The sequence below is a fragment of the Sarcophilus harrisii genome, chromosome 2 (assembly GCF_902635505.1).
Source record: "Sarcophilus harrisii chromosome 2, mSarHar1.11, whole genome shotgun sequence".
NCBI lineage: Eukaryota > Metazoa > Chordata > Mammalia > Dasyuromorphia > Dasyuridae > Sarcophilus > Sarcophilus harrisii.
The window spans coordinates 304,418,493-304,441,475 of NC_045427.1; the positions used below are offsets into that span (position 1 = coordinate 304,418,493).

The 22,983-nt window shown below is 33.7% G+C and overlaps 1 protein-coding gene across 24 annotated transcripts in view; it reads right to left on the minus strand.

The window, feature by feature from the left end:
* TTLL5 (tubulin tyrosine ligase like 5) overlaps nt 1–22,983 on the minus strand; it is a 374,113-nt gene that overhangs the window by 325,561 nt on the left and 25,569 nt on the right. For 23 of the 24 annotated variants that reach the window (XR_004231997.1, XR_004231998.1, XM_031952493.1 and 20 more), the window contains exons 6-9: nt 20,486–20,616; nt 16,334–16,416; nt 6,797–6,866; nt 6,428–6,512 (exon numbers count right to left, since the gene is read on the minus strand). Coding sequence is in view for 22 of the 24 variants with exons in the window: in XM_031952493.1 (XP_031808353.1) it covers nt 6,428–6,512; nt 6,797–6,866; nt 16,334–16,416; nt 20,486–20,616 (369 nt within the window). In the remaining 2 variants the exon portion in view is untranslated. Of the gene's footprint in view, nt 1–4,303; nt 4,391–6,427; nt 6,513–6,796; nt 6,867–16,333; nt 16,417–20,485; nt 20,617–22,983 lie in introns of those variants that run through there. The other variant, XM_031952497.1, reaches the window with a different exon arrangement.

Below are 22,983 nucleotides of genomic sequence, written 5' to 3' on the forward strand. Positions count from 1 at the left end.
TGATTTTCTTAATGCACAATTCCAATGATGTCACCTCCCACTCCTCATTCAATAAACTCCAGTGACTCCCTATTATTTCCTGAATCAATTACAAAATTTTCTGTATGGCATTCAAACCTTTCATGACCCAGACCCCTCCTACTTTTCCTATTTTCTATTATTTTACCTCCCACCACATTTGGGTCCTGCAATACCGTGCTCCTGTCTATTCTGAGAATAAGACACACCATCTCCAAGCACTGTTTCTACTTCCTCTATTCTTCCTACTGACTTCCTTAGCTTCCTTCAGGTCCCAGCTAAAGTCTCACCTTCTATAGGAAGATTTTCCTGCTCCCCCTTCATTCTAGGGCCTTCCCTATGGATTATTTCCAATTTGTCCTTTATATAGTTTATTTTTACCTATTTGTTTATGTGTTGTCTCCCTCAATCTACCATAAGCTCTTTAAGAGCAGGAACTCTTTCTTTCTTTTTATTCTCAGCATTTAGCCCAGTTCTTGGCACTTTGAATTGAAATTTGTCAATCAGTGAACATTTATTAAGTACCTACTTAACAAATGTTCACTGACTGACAAATTTCAATATGCATTTAGTTAGATATTATGTAGAGCTTGTTCAACAGAATAGATAGGTCTATAGAGAGAGCAAGAATAGATAGATCTACAGAGAGATATGGGATAACATATAGACAAAAAGCTGGGCTCCAAGTTGAAAAGAAGATAGTGGACTGATGACTTTTGGCAAACTCCCAAAGTTTTGTTTTTGTTTTTTTTTTTTTTTTACTGACCCTATGCTTCCCATGAAAACATGGTATATATCTCTTTAATACTAATATCTTACCAGGATCACCATATGGGATTGTAAGGCAGAACACCATTGCCTCTGAAAAATCAAAAATGGCTGTCACACAAAGGGCAATGACCAGGCACAAGACATGTATGAATAGGCTACAAAATATAACCAAAAAGGAACTTCAAAAAGCAGGAGCTACTGAGTTGGTAAGAGCAAGGGATGGTAGGTACACAGATGTTCTGCTAGTATCCCTTGTGATGTTGAAAGGAAGAGAGGTGGACAACCTTATGACAGACCTTTAAGAGGGCAAGGATAAAAGTCACATATGATGGATATGAATGAGTTATAAACTGTATCAATGGAGGAAAATGGATGAGATCACATAACCATTTAAACACAAAAAATAGAAATAGCAAGACAGTTTTCTGAATTTCTAAGGTCATTTAACCCAAAATGAAGAAAATTCCAAATGCTGGGTTTAAAACTAGCTATTTGGGTTCTTTCTGCTTTCAGGTTTAAAATGCAAATATTTAAAATAAAACAGTATAAAAACTAGAACTGAATTTACAATTCCTTTTAGATTAAAATAGGTTTATAAGAAACTACAGATTCTTCCCATCATCTACTTTTCTTTTGTAGTCAGTCAGTTTCACATACTTGTCATCCAACAAATGAAGAAACTCAGAATTAGAATAAATCATTCAGTTTAATCTCTTCCTCAAAGTAAGGCACTATGTATAATAAGGAAAAATTCAATGAGGAAAAGGCCTCAAATTAGTCAACTCTCTTGATATTAAAATGATTTAAAAAAAAAAAAAAAGCATTTTTCCATTGAACCCTGTCTAGAACGTATGTACAGGGAAAACATTCTTTGGATAGTTTTTTTTTTTTTTTTTTTTTACACAAAGTATTGATGGCATATCTTCCCACAAATAAAACTGTCCTAAGTTAGATGAACCATCTGTGTACTTCAGGAGTTCTTTACCTGGAATTTGTATACTTAATTATTTTTAAAAATATATTTGTAATTTTATTTCAATACAATTGGCCTCCTCTGTAATTCTTTGCATATTTTACTTTTAAAAACATTACTCTGAGAAGGAGTCATTGGTTTCACTTACTTGCCAAAGGTCTGCATGGATGGACACAAAAATGGTTAAGGACTCTTCATTCTCACTTAAGAGGTCTAGTCCACCCATCTCTATTCAATAGTCACAGTTTCTATTCTCCATTTCTCTTTAATTTTCAAGCAATAAGAAGCCAAAACTTAGGCACTCAAGCAACTTCTAGTGCTCTCAGTGCTCAAATCCCAAAAGTTTAACAACATATATTATAAATGCTGCTAGTGCCACCTAGAGTTTAGAAGAACATTAGTCATTAGAATCTTTCTGGAATTTAAAGGGAGTCTTGATAAAGGACCATAATATATAACTTTGAGAACTAATCCCTCCATTTTACAGATGAGAAAAAATGAAGACCTTAGAAATTAAAGTCACCTAGGTATAAATAGCAAGACTTGGGTTGTTATTTTTTAAATGATGAATTAATTAAAACCTTTCAAATTAATAAAAAATACTATTAATATATATACAGGGCTGTCAGTAAATAGTTCTCTATTTATAAGTAATATAATTAAACATATACTCCAAATCTATTCATATGCTTAGTCTAATTAATTTATTTTCTATAATACAGAAATTTATAAATGGGCAATGATTTTGCCAGTCATAGTTATTCATAGGTCACAGACCACCTGTTAAAACAAATGACATTTCTATATAGCTGAAAGATAAGCAAACATTTTATACACATTACCTCATTTGATCTTCACAATAATAAACCTAAGATAGATACAATGAGTCTTTATTATTCCCATTTTCAAGCATGAGAAATCTTAGGATCAAAGCGGTCACAGAGTCAGTAAATATTAGAAGATAGATTTTGAAAACCCAAGTATCCTTGAGCCACTAAGCCACATTATTTTCTAATTCAAATCCAGATCTTTTCCAAGTCCCAGTTTCAGTGCTCTTTCTACTATACTATATAGTCCTGTTCTGTGACATAAAAACTAATGGAAAATTAGAACAAGTTAGCTGTTAACCAGAAAAGGTTAAGGTTGGAGGAGAAAAGAACAAACAGGAGTCCATTTCTAATAACAAGCAACTTCATGGAAAGAATATTATCTATAGAATTCTGTGAGTTACTAAATGAACAAAAATGAAAACACCAATTAATTTATAAATTAGTGCTATACCATTCAAATTAAGAGACTTTATAGGCTAGAAAAAAATAATAAATTCATTTGAAAAAACAAAAGGTAGAATCTCAAGAGAAATGAGGACAAAAAGTAGAAAGGACAATTTCTCCAGGTCTCAAAAGGAGCCTTAAGTACTTGTTAAAAAAAAAGAAGAAGAAGAAGAAGAAGAAAAATAATCAGTGAAATAGACTAGATAAGTATCAATCAAAAACAAACAATTGTCTTAAGGAAGCCCAACAACACAAACTACTTGGAGAAAAACTCTATATTTAACAAAAACTGTTAAGAAAATGGTGCAAAAAAAAAAGTTTAGATTAACACCTTATACCTTACAATTTCTCATGTGGGCAGAGCCAAGAGGAAGAGTAGAGCTAGGACATTAGAATCATAGGAAGAAGTACACTGAGATATCCACAAACTCTTTCTGACTCAGAAAATGGGTGTTCTCAGACCAAAAAAGTCATAGTAAACCCTTTGTCCAACCAAATGTGATATACCCACCACCAAATACCAAAACTTGCCCAAGCAACATACTCCCTGAAAAATTCAAATGAGCCAACTAGAAGTCAAGGATTTCATGAAGCAAAAAGAAATATTAAAACAAAGCCACAGAAAAATAGGAAAATATAAGTTATCTCACAGCAAAAGCAACTCACTTGGAAAACTGATCAAGGACAAAAAAAGTTAAGAATCAATAAACTATCAAAACAACAGTCGAAAAAGAGCAGAGACATCAATTTTCAAGAAATCTTAAAAGAAAACTGTCAGATATCTTAAACACTAAAGGACAAAAATGGAAAATTAAAGAATGTATCAATCACCTTCTTGAAGAAACCCCAAAATGAAAAAATTTCCAGAAACATCATTGTCAAAATGCAGAGCTTCCAGGTCCAGAGTAAAAAAACTACAACCAGCCAGAAAGAAGGAATTCAAATAGGGAGGAGCTACAATCAAAATCACACACATTTTAACAGCCAACACTACACTATGAAAGAGCAGAAAACTTCGAATTTTATAATCCAGAAAGCAAAGAATATATGATTTAGAACCAACAATAATTTACCTAGCAAAATTGAGGGAGTAGGGTGAAGGAAGGGAAATGGGTGTTTAATCAAATAAAGGACTTCTAAGCATTGCTGACAAAAAGACTAGAACTGTATAGAAACTTTGAAGAACAAAAACAGAAGTGAAGTGAAACATGAAAAGGTAAATATGAATGAACAATGATAAAGAACTAAACAATGGTAAACTGCTTACATTTAAATACGGGGAGTTGATACATGTGTCCCTTCTGATCCCTATCATCATCAGGGTTCATAAAGGGAGTCCAATGAGACAAGGCCTGGGAATGGTTCTGTTATATCTTGATGATCTGAAGAAAAGAATGGAAAGAGAAGTGTACTGGGAAGAAGAGGGGGAGGAAAAGGAAGGTTAGGGGAAATTATCTCAATAATCAATTGCCTAAGTAGACACCTATACAAATAAGGGGGAGAGGCAGCTGAAACTAGAACCTCAATCTCATCTGATCTAATAAAAAGAAGGAAGAATACATGTGCATATACACGATTCAGAAATATGTTTTACTCAACTGTGAAATAGAAGGGAAAGAGGAAAAGAAGGGAAAGGGCTATTCATTTAGTCCTAAGTAAAACAAATTCTAGGGTTATACAAAAATATTTATTGTGCTTTTTCCAAGTGGCAAAGAAGAAGAACCTGAAAAGGGCACCCATAAATTGGGGAATGAATAAAGTTATGTGAAGGTATACTAGTATGCTGGACCCTTATCAGTGTAACAGTCAGCTAGAATTCCTGAAGACGGATGTTGAAACATGCTGCTTACCTCCTGACAGAGATAAGGGTTTTGAATAAAATATATTTTTTAAAACATAGCCAGTGAAAAATTTTGTTTTGTTTCACTATACATATCTGTTGACAAGGCTTTTTCTTTGCCTTGCTTCCTATTTAGGGGTGGGAATGCAGGAAGTGGGAGAAAGAGATGGCTCACATTTGTTTGAAAGAAAATTTAAAGAACAATTTTTTAAAGAAAAATTAGTACCTATAATACATACATTCTCAAAAACTACAAAAGAAAGTACCATACCAGAATCCTTCCCTATGATAACACAGAAGGAGAATTACAGGCCAAGATAATGAATATTAATTCAAAAATTTTAAATAAAATACTGTCAAACAAACTATCCAAAATTTTAAAAATCATTTTGACCAAGCTGGATTGTATTACAAAAGGAATGCAAGGTTCAATATTAAGAAACCTATCAACATATTAAAAACAAATACATGTAAAACCACATGATTATCTCAATAGATGCAGAAAAAAAAGTCTTTGACAAATATAACATTTATACTTAAAGGAAAAAAATCTATAAATATAGGTATGGAAGAACCCTTTTTAGTCTCTTAAAAAGTATCTCTCTTAAACCAAAAGCATATATTACATGTAATATTCACTAGAACATTTTCCAATAAATATGGGAGCAAAAGTTGTAGGCTATGGAAATAAATCTTCAAAAATCAACAGCATTTTTATATAACAATAGAATCAAGAAGCAATAAAAAGGAAAACTCTGTTCTAAATAACTACAAAAATGTATAAAATATCTGGGGTTTAATCTACCAAAGCACACAAAAGACTTGGACAGATTCAATCAAAAAGTACTTCTTAAAGAAATAAAGAAAAACTTAAATAGCTGAAGGAACATTCAGTACTCGTGACTGGGCCATGCCAATACAATAAAAATGATAACACTACCAAAGTTAATCTATAGTGCTAATGCTATGCCAATCAAATTACCAAATGAATACTTTACAGAATGTGATAAAAAAAAAATAACAAAATATATTTTAAAGACAAAAATATCTAGCATATCAAGGGAAATGATGAAAACTAGTAGGACTGAAATAAAAATGAGTCTTCCAGATCTCAAACTATATTATAAAGGAGAAATAACTAAAATTATCTGGTAATGGTCAAAAATAGAATGATCAATAGAACAAGATTAGAGAAAGGAATACCAAAAACAATGCTAATTAGCACATTTAATAATGAGGATCTTGTTTGTAGCTAAACAAATTATTTAGACCCTATGCCTTAATTCAACAAAAATTATGAAATGCCTTAGTTCATTACTAATTCATTAGATAGTTCATTACAGTTATATGAAACTACTGAATGAACCTGGGTCACTGCTAAGAATTGTGTCTGAATATATGTATATATGTATATGAAATGTAATGAGGCCACTTTCTTTAATATGAAACAATTTCAATTCATTCAATGTTAATGAGCTAAATAACATAATAAAAAGGAACAGTATAGCCTTAACCAACCAATTTAAAAGAATCACTGAAGAAATTTCTTACCTAGCCAACCCCTCTTCATAGAGATAAATGACAAGAGGATCATAGGACGTCACAAGCACATAGAGACGTACATCAAATTTGAAATCTAGAAAAAACAATGACCTTTCAGTGAAAGATAATTTTAATTACATACTGTAAAAAATTAAATGAAAACAAAGAATATGAAAAAGGCAATATTCCATTCCCATCCCTATACCTTGTGAATAAACCAGATTTTGTATAATCCAAGACTACTTTCATAAGGATTTCTTCTTTAGAAGACCTTAAGAATTTTCAAACCACCAAGACCTGATCTTAAGAACAGTGTAATTATATCTAGCCCAATAAAGACATAATCACAACTACAACAAAGATATAATCACAACTTACCATCTATGAGCAGGGGATTGTTGATATAACGAGAGACCAGGATGTTCTCCTCCAGGGAAATCTGGTTTGGCTATAGAGTAGAGAAAAAGAATCGAAAGGACAGAAGTGCTGAAGCATCCTAACATATACTATGAAGCAATGGTCCTTACCTTTTGAGAAAGACAATTAAAAATTTTTAAATATTGCACCGGTCTTCTTTTAACCTACCCATGCCTTTTTTTTATGAACTCTGTCACTGCCCAATAATAATCAAAACAACACAGATTTACTTTATTCAACAGTTTTCATATCATATAACCCAAAAAAAGCAACAAGATAGTGTAGTGGATAGGGCACCAGGTCTGGAATCAAGACCATCTCAATTCAAATACAGACACATTAACATGCAGTAGCTGTGTGATTCTGGATGGGAAAGTCACTTAATTCCTGTTTGCTTTAGTTTTTTCAACTGTAAGGTAAAGATAATGATACAACCTATCTCAAAGGGTTGGTATGATTAAATGAGACCATATTAATAAAGAATAATTTTTAGCACAGTGACTCACACATATTAGGTGCTATATAAATTTCATTTCCCTTCTCCCTTCTGCAAAGAGCTTTATAAACTTACTTCAATATTTCAAGGATCTATGATTTCATCAATATAAAAAATGCCAAAACCCAACATAGATTGTGTTACTATATTATTATTTCTTTGCTGAACTATCTATTGAGCATATATAGTAGGTGCTGTGGAAGAATACAAAAGAATAGTACAAAACAAAAAAGACAAACACAATTCTTATCCTTGAAGAATATGCAATCCATTTAAAGGGTTAAAATGCACAGATGAAATGATGCAAGAAGAATACAAGGCAACCCATTTGTAAGGACAAAACAGGAGTAGAAAATGAGTCCAAATATCCTGAATAGATACTAAGTGGAAGAATTATCAAAGTTAGGTGGGATAAATCAGGGAAAGTTTTTTGAGTAAGAAAGGACTAAATCAAACTTAAGAAGACATAAAGCACCTGGTAAAGAGGAAAAGATGGATATCAAATATGGGAGAAAACTACTTTCAAAACGAAAAAGATGGGAAAATTAAGCTATTTTAAGGAAACAGTGACCAAGATGGTTTGCCTAGCACAGAGACCAAGATGAGGATTCATGAGAGATCTACATTTACAAAGTATGGAAAACCCACATGACTGAGAGATTTGAATACTAAGGCAAATTTAGATATGATAATGTGGTTAAAAGAAAGGTAGAAAGGCATGTTCAGTCAGTCAATAGTTATTGATTAAGGGCCTACTAAGTATCAAATACTGTGCTAAGTTCCAGAGATATAAAAGGGGGCAGGAAGGAAGGAAGGAAAGAAAGGAAGGAAGGAAGGAAGGAAGGAAGGAAGGAAGGAAGGAAGGAAGGAAGGAAGAAAGGAAGGAAGGAAAGAAGGAAGGAAGGAAGGAAGGACAGAAAGGAAGGAAGGAAGGAAGGAAGGAAGGAAGGAAGAGAGAGAGAGAGAGAGAGAGAGAGAGAGAGAGAGAGAGAAAGAAAGAGAGAAAGAAAGAGAGAAAGAAAGAGAAAGAAAGAAAGAAAGAAAGAAAGAAAGAAAGAAAGAAAGAAAGAAAGAAAGAAAGAAAAAGAAAACATACAAAGGAAGTTATTTACAGGACAAAGAGAAAATCATTTATTTATTTACTTATTTAGTTGCTTATTTTTGCTGAAGCAATTGGGGTTAAGTGACTTGCCCAGAGTCACATGGCTAGGAACTGTTAAGTGTCTGAACAACTCCTCCTGACTTCAGGGCTGATGCTTTATCTACTGCGCCACCTAGCTGCCCTCAAAAGGAAATAATTTTAAAAGGAAAGGCACTAGAATTAAGGGAGGTTGGGAAAAGCTTTCTACAGAAAATGTGGTTGTGCTTCAGAAGCAGAAAGTCAAGGAAGCCAAGAAGCAGAGATGAGGAGAAAGCACTCCAGGTGAGGGGCTCACCCAGAGAAAGCATCTGGACCTGAAGGGAGGAGTTTTAGATGTAGAATAGCAAGGCCAGTGTCACTGGATCAAAGTATACAACAGGAAGTAAAGTGAAAGAAGGTTGGAAAGGTAGGATGGAGCTATTATAAAAAGTTTTAAATGCCAAATAGATTTTGAGCCAACAGAATTTGCTAGTAGTGGGAGTGCTATGGGTAGACTTACACTTTAAGGAAATCACTTTAGTGACTTGAATAGAAAATAATTTGGAGGGGGAAGAACCCTGAGGTAGGCTGACCCTCTAGGAAGCTATTGTAACAATCCAGGTGAGGTGAGGAGAAGCTGAGGATGCGCACCAAATTGGTGGCAGTGTCAGAGGAGAGAAGGGGAGCCTATAGGAAAGGTGAAAATGATAGGTCTTGGCAACAGACTGGGTTGGAAACATGAGAGATAGTAAGAAGTCTAGGATGATACCCAAGTTGTGAGCCTGAGAAGATGGTGGTGCCCCCGACAGCAAAAGGGAAGTTTGGAGAAAGGGAAAAACAAAGAATTAAGTTTTAGATATACTGATTTTTAAATGTTTGCTTGACATCCAGTCTGAGAAATGTGAAAGGCAATTGGAGATATGAAACTGTTGATCAGCACAGTGACTAGTGTATATATAAATGATTAATGTTTATTGGCTGACTACTTATAACACTCAAAATAGTTCCAGAACAAGAACAGGATAGGTAGATATGAGAATTAGCAGCACAGAGATAATAATTTAATTTATGCGAGCTTATGAGGTTACCAAGTAAAGTAGAGAACATAGTAGAAAAAACTCTAATATACACTGTTTCCACCCCTCAAGTAACTTAATCTGTGACTATTATAGGAAACTCTCTAAAACAAAAAGTTGCAAAGTTATTGACCTATATGGGATGATGATTTGTCTCATTAGTCCAAAAAAATTTTTAAAGGATGGGTAGGAGCAAGCCAATGTAGGTTCCAGAGCAATGAACTCTGTGGAAAAACAAGGTAGCTTACTGAATAGAGCATACAGTACCCAAAGTTAGAAAGGCCAAAGTTCAAATCCCACCATTGAATTTATGAACTCCATGACCCAAGCAAGTCAACTTATTTTCCCTATACGTTAGTTCTTGCTTCTGTCAAGTACACATATGCAGAGTATAAGAGCATCTATGTCACAGAGCTGCTGTGAGGTTGAAATAAGATTCTGCATGTAAACCAATTTGCAGCCTTTAAAGAACTACATAATTAAAACTTATGACAATGATGATGATGAAAATACTGTCTGAGGCAGATTTTTCCAGCAATTATGTATATAGGAACTAACATAGGCAATCCAGGTATGAGTCAACTGAAGCAGAAGATGGAAAGAGATGAGGATTCTACCAAGGTTATGGCCACAAAATCAAAGAAAAAGGGATAATATAATTGTAAACAGATGGAAAGGATGAAACACAATTTAAGTGACTGATCTAGGAAGTCAGTTGGTGGTGAGATGACAAATAAGTTAATTTTCATATATAGTGCATTAAAGCTCCCTATTCACTAAGCAAAGCATAAGAGAAGATTGGAGAGAGGGGCTAGGGACGATGGGGAAAAGGAAAAGGAACAAGAATTTATTAAGCGCCTACTATGTGCCAGGCACTATGGTAAACTCTTCACAATTACTATCTCATTTGATCCTCATAACAACCCTGAAAAGTGTCATTATTATTCCCTTTTAACAGTTGAGGAAACAGGCAGACAGAGTAACTTGCTTGGGATCACACAAGTAGTGTGATGAATTAAACTTGGGCCTTCTTGACAGTCAGCCTAGTACTCTCTCCACATCCAACCTCTTCCAGTTTCCAAGAAATTAACATGATGAGAAGCAGAAAGGAACTGTGCCATTTGGAAATAGATGAATGGAAAAAAATGTTTATATAGGATCAAGAAAGGAAAGTAGAGAGAAAAAAATCTCTAAAATCTGCTAAATTCCTCAGGTCTGGTAGGTGAGATTTTTGCCTTATCTCACCAGGGGGCCAGGTCTCCCTACTCCTTCTTGGCCATCTCCTCACCATGCCAATGAATAAATATCCCTTCCCCAACACTTTTCAGAATCCCTTTGTGTCTTCCCCCTATCAGAAAGTAAGCTCCTTGAGGGCAGGGACAATCTTGCTTTTATCAGTATTCCTAGTGCTTAGCACAGTAACTGACTCAAGTTGTTCATTTTAACCTTGTATGACTCTTTATAATTCCATTTGGGGTTTTCTTGGCAAAAATACTGGAATGGTTTGCCATTTCCTTTTCCAGCTCATTTAATAGACGAGGAAACTGAGGTAAACAGGTTAAGTGACTTGCCCAGGATTACACAGCTAATAAGTGAGGTTAGATTTGAATTCCCATCTCCAGGTCTCTGACTCCAGGTTTGGTACCCTATCCACTATACTACTTAGCTTCTCTGTCTAGTTCATAGTAAGTGTTTAATAGACGCTTTATCTACCTGTTTATATAATTATCTGTATGTCTATATATTTACATAAATATACGTAAGAGAAGAAGGAAGGAAAACGGAAGGAGGGAAGGATGGAGGGAGAGAGGAAGGTGAGAAAAAAGAGAAAGAGAGAGGGAGGGGAAGAGAGAGGAAGAAAGGGAGAGAGTAGTAATTTTAAGAACAACGAGGGAACTCTGAATTCAATTCAAATGAATTCAATTCAATAAATGTTTATTAGAGATATATTAAATAGAGAACATTGTGTAAGCCACTATGAACCATGTCCGACTTTAAGCATGCTATTGACCAATAGGAGGATTGAATTTTTTCAATATATATGACACATATGCCAGTAACTACTGGAAAAATAATATATTATAAGCAAACTTGAATGTAATGAATTCATTTTTGGCTAATTTAAAAAGCAGTCTAATTTGATAATTTCTAAAATTATATCATCATTTCAAATAGCTCTAGATTTAAATATCAAGAAAAAAAAAAAAACAAACAAGACAACCCAATAATCAAAATGGCACTAAGGACAAAGACAAAGCAGAAGAGTAACTATCATAGCTACAAGTTGGCATCAAAAGATGAGGATACAAAATTCTCTACCTGTTAGAAGACTGAAGAAGTCTCTTTCCTCAATTTGAACTACAACAATAAAGCTGCCCACAAAAGTATAAAAAGTTGATTTAGAGTGTGACTATCATGCTGTCTTTGAATAAACTTTCTTACTCGACTCAATTTCCTCACCTAAAAATCTGTCAAGAGTAAAAAATCCAATTTGGCAGAAAAATTGAAGATCCATAAATTATTCATTGAGACTTTAATATAAGATTTAATATAAGATTAATAAGGTCTATATTAAAGAAAAACAAAATTTTAAAAATAAGATCTAATAAGGAGTTCTGCAAAATAAAGGTAAACAATTTAGGTCAAAAAAATGGAAATTTGGCTGCCTTTCATTAAAGAAGGCTATTGTTGCTTCTTTAAAAAAAAGATTGGGGTTTTTTTGTGTGTGTGATATAGAGAATAAAGGAAGACTTAAATAACTTGATGCAAAGTGCCAGATAAACAATATATTAAATATAGATGGAAAGAACAACAATGAAAAACTAAACCATGTGATATAATTATAATCACCAAACTTGGTATGAAGAAAAAACAAAAAGATTCCACCTCCCTCCCTTTTTTTTACAGATTTGGAGGATTTAAGAATTGCATATATCATTATACTTCATTGAAAATGTTAGCTCACTTTGCTGAATTGCTAGACTTAGTTGACATGTCAGCTCATTTTGCTGAACTGCTTCTTTTTCTCTCTCTTTTTTTTTTATGCTACATTAAAAAAGATGACAAGCTCTCTTGAAAAATGAAGATGATACAAAAACAGAAGATGACAACAAATATTTTTAAAAGATATTTTTCTAGAGTTGATATATGAGTCTGAGTCATGAGAAAATATTTGCAGAAGAATTAAAGTTGAGACCAACTAACTGCAATATAATAACAACGTATAATTATATACCAGAAAAAGTGGATGGTCTCTATATAACCAAGTGTATAAGTAGAAATTTTAAAAAGTAATCGGTTATTCAAGAGTTAAGTTATAATCTATGGAACACCTGCATGTTCCATTGCTATACATTCAATGTTTAGAAATAAAGAGAAAAGCTTTCCAGTACAATAGGTGGACTCTCAAGCAAGATTTATAGGAAGGGATAAAAGATGCGGGTCATGAAAGAGGTGGTATCTATATGAATGAAGTAGCAAATATAACAAAGTGTATTTAACAAAAATTTTCTGGTTTCTTGTTAACCCATAAAATTAGACTTTGAAATTCATTCTCACAGTTTAAAAAATAAAAGTAATTTTGTGACCCATAATAAGATATATTGATAGTTCAGATTAATAAGTCTCTTATTTGTATCTTATGAGTTTATTCACCAAAGGGATTTGGAATTTTTTTCTTAGTTCCTATTTACATTCATAGAGTACTAAGTAATATGAAACTCCCTCCACACATCTTTTCTACTACTCTATGATCTCATTGGGACTCTGGGACCAGCATTCATTCACACCACCATCTATGAATGACCAATAATTAGTCTCTGATTCCCTTTAGATTTTCTTAATCAGATTCTCACAAGTCAGATTCCCTCATTGACTGAATTCATTAATTCCTACTACAAAGTAATATACTAAAGTAAAGTAATATGTGTTCCAAACTTTAATTTTTTCTCTCTTGCTAGAAATATTGAAAGAAAGAAATAATACAACAGAAATATAATCACCCAAATGTCTTTACTACAAAGGATTATATTTATTCAAGTCCTTATTCCAAGAAAAATTCAATTCCCAAGACTTTCCCTTGACTTAAACATACATTTATTCCATTATGTGCATATAACATAAATAATATTAATTTTATTTAGGCTTTTTTATAACAGTAAATACAGTTGTGTAAGTATATTTATATGTGCATATGTATATATCTATCTTTTCTTTCTGTTTATATTAATAATAATATTGCAAAACTCCTAGAAAACAAAAACCATCAAGCACAGATGGGTAAATAATATTGTTGATGGTGACCTCAATACTTTTTTCACAGCTTCTTATCTGATTTTAGGATGATTAAAATCTTAGCTTTTTAAGCTCATTAAGCTCATTAAAATGAGCTTAGCATAGGTTATATATGGTGATAGATAAAATTTGAAAAGACAATCTCTTTTCTCAGAAAGCACTGAAGGGAAGATAGAAAAAATATAGAGGAAAAAGATAAAAAAAAATATAGGGAAATATATAAACAAAATCAAACAAGAAAGCTGTATATAATTATATTTACAAATAATATGGTACATGGATGGCAGCAGAACTTAATGGTTTTCTAACTCTTTAAAATTTTGGGGGAAATATTAATGTTGTATTACCTCACTCATAAAACATGGATAGGTAAATTTTACTTTCACATTCATTATGAATCTAAAAATATTTTATTTTCCCTAATATAAAAATAGAGATATAAACAACTGTGATAGTTAGTTATATTTTCTAAAGGAGCTAAAGCTAATAGTTGTTTTTTTTTTTTTCCATTAATGAATATCTGTTTAATCAAAAATGGATTTGGGGTTTTCTATAATATTCTATAAAACAGCATGTTTTTCTATTTTTAACCTAGGGTCTTGTTTCAATGGAATAGCAGAACAAGATGTTTCATTTATCCCCCTGCCCACAACTTTCTGCCATAACTTTCTCACATATTTTTCTTACAATGAACTCTTCCTTACAATTTTTACAATCTCTCCAGCCAGGCTTTAACTCTCCTTTCCCTCTCTCTTCCTTCAAATCTAAGAGGAAGCCAGGCAGCAACATTGGAAAGAATTACTTCATGCAACTGGGTAATAGGTCACATGTTCCATAGGAAAGAATCCAGGTAAAGAAAAGAACAGAAAATTAGAAATTTTGCCTATAGGTGGAAAAAAACAAAATTAATTAAAAGGTTTAAGCATCTGTGTAACATGTAAAAATGGCAATAAAATTTCAGAATTTTGATGGGATAGGAACATTTTTATACTCTGTCTGTTGGCATTTTTTCAGGCTTTTGCCTAGCACTTACAACAAATTCTAAAAGAATAAGAATCATTACAAAACTTTGGGGGAAGAAAAAGAAATAAATGTTCTTACCAAACATTTTGTAGGGGGTCTTTGAAACAAGGAGGGAGAAAAGTCAGGGAAAAGGAAGCGCTTAAATATTTTGTCTCTCATATTCCCAGAAAATATAGCACTCTTTATAAGATGGCTTTTTGAGGGGAAATTCAGAGAAGGAACAAGAGAAGAAAATAGACAAAAAGGACAGATGAAGAAAGAAGGGGAGCAGAGAAGAGAGAAACAAAGATGGGGGTGAGGAGTATACATTATACATCTTATATCAACCAAAGAAAGTTTTATTTTTCTATGCTTTATTAGGATGATTTAAAAGTAATTCACTATGGCAAAGAATTTGTGACAATAAAAACGTCCTAGATGAATTGGGAATAGTTCCTACACTTTTTGACTCCAAACAAAATGAGGAGCAAATTTTTATCATACTTGACTTTCAAAAGCAATTTAATCTGGCATCTTAGACCTAAATTCAAATTAATGTCTTCTAAGAGATGCAAACAACACTATCCATTGGCATCTATCCAGAAATTCTCAAAGAGAGAATTTTTACACCAAATCAAAGAGGAGAAAAAAGGAGATACAGGGCATATGAGTTTGGGCTTATGAAATATATAAAAACCTAGATTTAAAAGGCTGCTCAAGGAAAACATCTTTGCCCTTAGTTCTGTACAATTATTATAATAGAATCATAGTAATATCCCCTGGGCAAGAACAATTATGGGACATCTTATTTTGCATTCAATTTTTGAGATCAACTTGAATTTAGAACTTTTTCCAATATGCAAGATCAATGGCTACTAGGCTTCCAAATAAATAATAAGGATGATGATGATGATGATGATGATGATAGTAGCTAGGGTTTATATGGTCCTTAAAGCTTTACAAAGTATTTTGCAACTATTACGTACATATTCTACATACATACAAAAAATGAATTTCAGAGCACAACCCAGAAATATGAACAGAAAATTTTGCAAAGAACAGAGATTTCAGTCTTTTATAGAAACAAAAGAAAACCAAATTGCCATATTTTAAAATATGGCTATCTCCATGATAACCTTGAGGGTAAACATCTAGGACTTTGTACTTAATGGAATTAAATATATGCTATTGAATGGCAATTGTTGCTGAAGTTTTACTATATAGATATGCCAAAATAAGATAGATAGCAGACCTCCTAGTCCTTGACATGAGAGTACCCCATAAACTGAATAAGCAGACTTTTAGCTTCGCAGCACCTGCTGAAATGGGGGTAGATAACTTTGGCAATAAGTTAAGTGGTGGTAAAACCCTCTTCCTCCCATATATACTATACAATGCTGATCTCAGAAATAACGCTTCTACTGAAAAGTAAACATATTCTTCCCTAAGACAGAAACTCAAGATGAAGACCTCAAGCAAGAAAAGAGATTTGCTCTCTGCTTTCCACTTACACTGTTTATCAAGTAGACACCACGTCCCCTGGAAGAGGCCACAGGTTTTACTATCCAAGGTCCCCGGTCCTTTGAATAGGAATCTGTTCAAAACATTACAAGCGGAAAAGATAGACCATAAGTTTATAGGTTTGTGAATGTTTAGCAAAGGTTGCCAGGTTTAAAGGACATTTCTCAAGTCTCTAAATGGAGATCAGTAGCTAAGAGACTGTTTTTCAAACTTAAAAACAATTTATTTTACTTGCATACACCTGATACTTTCATTCTAAAATAAAAGAATTATGCAAACAGCTACATCTTAATCTGCCACCATCCTCATTAGTTCTCATCAATCCCAGATTCTTATTCTATTAAAGAAAAATAACTAGTTCTGGGTTAAGAAATGGGGAAAGTTCATCAAAATTTAGGTCATGAATAACATGAAAAAATTCTACAAGTAACCTGTTTTTATGAACTAAAATAAGCTTTAGGAAAATGGGAGGAAAAAAAATAAAATGGGGAAAAGGTGTAGCTTTGTAAGTAATCTGGATTTTCCCCTTCACAAGTACCCTCAGTCACTTTGCATACCGTAGTTGTACTTAGTACTAGTTCTTGAATGTGTTTGGTGTGAATGGGGTGAACGAATGGGGGAGAAAGGTACTTGATAATTCACTAGAAGATAAGTCTATAATAATATGTTGATTCACAGTCTAGCTGAATATCTATGAAAGCTTAAAAGTCTGCCCTGTGTCTTCAGGGGAGCATCTGAGATCCCAGATGGTATGCCAGGTGGTTTATCATTGGGTGAGGGAGCTTTGTGGAGTGGGGATCTATGGCTAAATCCAGAGGAGACAAACAAAAGGGGATCAATAAACAGGATTAAAATACTACTGGCAACCCGGGAAGGAATGGAAAACTTTCACCTTCCTTGCTCCAGCTTATTAACAGCCCAGGGATGGGCTAGTAGCACCAGAAGTCACAAGGAGTTATTAAATATCCTCCCTCCTAATACATTCCTATTTCCCCCATTGCCCACTTCCCACCAGTCCATCTGTTCTGACATTGTTACCTAAGGCCCCAGTTAACTTGTCATCTATCTACTACTTTTCTGGAAGAACTTAAATAACATTTGATCTTTTCACTTATCATGAAACTGAACCCTCCATTATATGTAGTCTCACCCAATTACAATGTAAGATTCTTGAATCAGAGATTATCCCAATTTTCTGTTTGAATCTTCAATGCTTAGCTCAGTTCATGACATATAGTAAGTACTTAATAAATGCTTTTTTATTCCATTCCATAAAAAGAGATGAAAACTAAGGGACAGGAACAGATGAGGAGCCTCCCTAACCCACTACTACAGCCAAGAGTATTATAAAGCTGCTCTTTTAATTTAAACCTTTGTTTGACCCTTCTACTAAGCAGAAAGAAAAAAAAGCTAAAAGCAGCAATGGCCATCATTTCAAAACAAGAAAAAAAAAGAGTAATATGAAATTAGGTGAGGAATATATTTTTCTTGATTTTCTTCAAATAAATGGAAAAATTAAGAAGGAATACTGTCATATTCCTACATAACTTTGCCATAAAAATATTATAAATGTGTTACAACAAAACTCCCAACATAAAATAATTATTAGCCAATTGCTCAAGACTCAAATCATAAGGTAATTCCAAACAAGGATCTGAATTCCCAATATAAACTTCCCTTCCGTCTGTTTGCCATCCCATTTAGAGCACTGTACCTAAAGAAATAACTGTCCTTTGTAATGTTGTTTCACCTAACATGAGATTTTCACAGAACCAATTTACAATGTTGCATAGCATTCATCTATATATAAATAACCACAGAAGTAAATCATATACTTCAGGACCACTAATCCTAAGGCAATGTAAACATCCTGTGAAGATTCCAACAAAAAGACAAAGTTGCTGAATAAATTTGAGCAGTTAATGTCTCTTTATCACTATATCAATATCAATCATACAGTTACCAATTATTAAGTGCCTGGCACATCAATATGTCACAATGAACATTCCATGCAGTTCAAGTTTCAACTCTTCTCCTTTAATGTATAGTTAGAGATGGCCTGCCTATGACCTTCAAATTTTCTCCTTTTTCTCCTCTGCCCAAAATAACTCCAGCTTCATTCCATCTTCAGTCCTGACCCTGCTAAGAAATCTACCTTTGGCCATGGCAATATGAGCTCTTTCCTTTGCCCTTATTCCCTTAACCAGAAGCCATTCTAGCTCTTATCTCTCCTACCCTCATTATCAGAGTTCAACATCCTTTTCAAAGGTTTACACTTCTAGATTTTTCTGCAAAGAGAACAATATGCCAATTTTCATTATTTGGAGTTATTGGAGATTTCAGAGCACTTCCACTATTCAATTTCATTTCCCACTTTCCCTTCCCTTCTCCCTTGATATGTTAAAGCAAGTTTTAGCAATATTTAAATATGCCATGAAATGAAAAAGTCTAAGAAGTTCCACTATAAATGACTTGCTTATAGTTTTTAAAAAACATCAAAGATATAAAATGTGTAGAAATTATTTCAGAGGGGTTGACATTAGGGGCTATTTTTAACACTGGTTTTTACATTCCTGATAAAATAATTGTTCCCTGGACCAAGGGTGTAGAGACCTGGATCTAAGTATGACACTATTATATATATTGCTATTGCTGGTGGAATAATGGTTGTTTGTTAGCCACGGCCAAGGCTGGTGAAATATTTTTAGCCATTAAGTGAAAAGTCTAATGGTTCGTCCAACAAGCCATTATAAGGAATAAAGCAGAGACCTGTACGAGGAGATATAAGTACCTAAACTTATAACAAATTTTAACATTACCATTATAAAATAACCAGATGCCCAACTTGATCATACTATATAACAAATACTTATGGAATTGAATTATTCTCTGTAAATGGAAACTCTCTAAAACCTAACCTTCTAGAGATCAAAATTCTGTCAGTAAAATCTATGGTGATCTACAGGGATTCTTAACCTACGGATTGTGATTTTTTAAATAATCAGATAACCATTTCAGTACAATGCTTCCTTTATAATTCTACATGTTTTATCTCATCCATTTAAAAACCTTATTCTAATAAGGTATTCTTAGTCTTCACCCTACTGCCAAAGGGGTTCAAAATAGGTTAAGAACTTATGTATTAGAAGAATTTCTCATTCATTTAATAAATGTTGAGTGTCCATCTTATGCAAAGGTACTTTGCTAAGTGCTATAAAATACAGTATTTGAACTTTTTTTCCCCTTAGTTCTAAAAAGTACTTTCAAATGTTCACAGCAAAACCAACTCTAGGAAGCTATGCCTATTAGTTCTATTAATTTAATTTCCTAGATATTCATTTACTGGAATATATGTGAGAAGTTCTAATGGCATGCCTTAGACTGGGCAGAATTTTGCAAGGTCTATTATGATGTCAAAGTTAATACATATTTAAAAATAAACTATATGTAACATAATTTCATATACAATCATCTTTTTTTGGTTTTTATATTAGGATGCTAGTGTTTTCCTGATGATTAAGTTCATAAAAAAAAAGAAAGAAAAAAATTTTAAATCTTAAGGTCTAAGATTGTACACTAAACTAACATGGAAGGAATGGGAAACCAGAAGCTTCCCTAGCCTTAAAATCATCTCTACAAATGGAACACAAATAACCAGATCACATATGACACAGTCACCTTATGTTTACACAAGTACAGATGACAGAAAGGCACATACACAAAAGAAAAAGACCAATAAAAGACATGGATGGTAGTTAGACACCAAAAGACATAAATGAAGGACATGAAAAGGTAACCCACATGGTAAAGAGAACAAGTGACATACAATATTAAGCTCATATGTATGTAGCTCTTAGGCAAATGAAATAGAATGTCCTTACATGGACACTGCAGACAATCAAACAAAACACAGGAATGCATGGATGTGACACCTGAAAAGTATGTTCACACACATACAAAGCAAACAATCATAGTACAAAATGCAAATAAAGTTAAGTTTTAAATGTGTATCTCACAATTTCTCTGCCTGGGAACTACAATTATTTGAATTTTTTTCTTTTTCTTGTAGACCTAGGATAATCACTGGGGTGAGTTTGGCCCAAGTATAATAGCTGGGGACCACAACACTCTCAATCACTTACTACAGAATTCTGCATACTCAGCTGGCAGGAGGAAGGTCTGAGGGAGGATGTGGAATGCCTTGAATCCATGTGTATGCTGCATTCGAATAATGTTTTTGTACAGTCGGTCCTTCCGGGTTAGTTCATAAGACCTAAAATCATACAAAATTTTTTTTTCTTTCTCAATCAGTTCTATTTTAGAGACTTGGTAATATACTCATACTCTGAAGGGCTAACAAAAATAGACAGTAGATTTTAGGTATGATGGGAATATGAGCTCAGATGCATAGTAATACTGATTCCCTACAGTTTTTTAAGGATCCTTACCAACCCTGCACCACTTCCTTATGGGAGGGAACCTACTTGCTTTGCACAAGTAATGAAGCTAAGATAAATTCATTTGGTATCTAAAGAAATACTATCATGCCAACATTTTCATAGGAACCTTTAGACTAATTAGTTCTACAAATTTTTCCATTAACTAATTCTACTAAAACTAGCTTGCACCTCCAATTTTCTTCTAAGTTCCTATTTTCCTAATCCCTATTATGCATAATTAATGTCCTAGCCAAAATTCCTTCCCAGCATTCTTTTCCATAAACCTACCTCCCAAAAGAGTTGGGCCCTCACCCTTCCTGGCCCCTATTTTTCCACTATCTAGCATCCCTCAGAATCCCTTTGTTATGATGAATAAATACTACTTCACCCTTGATCTCTTACTCACATATATTCTTTTTTACCGCACATTAACCAAAATTCATCTTTCTTCCTAGAGATACTACAACCCTCGCAACTGCCCAATGCTGGCCAATCCTTCTCTCATGTCTCCTAATTCACAACACCAGGCCTTGGATTTGGCATCTTACCACCACCACCAATTGGGATCATAGCATTTAGAGCAGGAAAGAACTATGTAGATCACTTAGTCTAACCTCTTTATTCTAAAGATAAGAAAGTAAGGCTATGTAAAGTTAGGTATGTTGCCCAAGGACATATGATTATTAAGTAGCAGAAACTAGATGTGAACCAAATTCTGACTTCAAATGTAGAATTCTTTATATTATGCCACTTATGCTTGGTTCTGCTACCTTTAATTTACAGCATATTTATTTATCTGCATACATGCTGTGCCTCCAAGTAAAATAGAAACTTCCTAAAAGCAGGAGCAGATTTCCTATTTGTCTTTGTATCTCCAACACTTAGCATAAGGTCTTGACCACTTTTTTTTTCCTTTGATGGGAAGGCAATACATGGGGGAGAACTAAACTTGTGATTTCATCAGAGCAGAAAACTACAGTGAAGAAATTCCCTCTACCAACACAGCTCAGTATCAGCTGTCTGGGACACTGAGAAATTATGTGATTTTCCTAGAGTCTAAAATCCACTATGTATCAAAAAGGGAACTTAAAACTTAAGTCTTCCTGATTCCAAGGCTGGCTTTCTAACCATCAAATGCCAAACTGCTTCTGGTCCCACACATGGTAGATAGTTTATAAACAATTATCAAACTGAAATGAATTTATTCAACAACTTCTCCTGTAGAATTTAAATTGTCCAATTATACCACTCTCTCTTGGCTCTTGCTGCTAACATGTAACTAAACTTCAGGAAACTCTTCTAGCTTCCTCAAAGATCTGGACTTAACTCCCCACTCTCCTTGCCTATCAGCCTTGGCCCTAACATTCATGTGAACAGCTCTTCTGAACCAATGGTCTCATAGCTCCTTATTTTCTTCAGGTTCAATGACCTTTGTCTTCACCTATTCTACTGAGCATACACATTGCAGTAATCCCATTTTAGAACTCACCATCAAATCTGACTCAGTTCCATTCCCTAAGGTCTTAAATTCCCCTCTATGACAATAATCTTCTAACTGGTCACTTTTCCTCATCCTATTAACTTGATCTTCAGCCTTAGTGTGACATTAAGTCTTTAAATTCCCTCTCTCTTCTCCAAGTATATCAACCCTATTCTACTGTCATTTCCCTCTATCCTCAAAGTCTTCACCAAAATGATAATTTTAACACTACTCTCTATTCCACTCCTGCATCCCTGTTTACCTTGTCCTTCTGTTGTTCCTCTCCCTATCCCACCTCAAGTAATGCTCATAAATTACTTTTTTCTGTTCCTACTCCCAACTACTTTTGGAGCAAGTTAATTAGATTCAAATTTGTTTTCTAATCTCAATTGGTCCCCCAATGCTACCATATTAATTACATTCATCTCTTAAATTTCTTACCACACTGAGGATAACTAATCCCAAACTTTTTCTCCCTTCTTCAAACTACCAATCCCTCCCCTTTTCTTACTACTATTCAGCAGAGAATTCTGCTTCTAATTATTAAAAAGATCTAGATAAACCAACATGAGCTCCCTCAACTATTTTCTTTCTTATCTCAAAAATTCTTGCTATCACTACCAATTCTCTACTTCTAGCCCACCTTAGGGTATGGCAGAATCAATTTGCCATCAAATTAAGCCATTCCATTGAGTATCTTTGTTTCCTTTGTTCTCTGTTC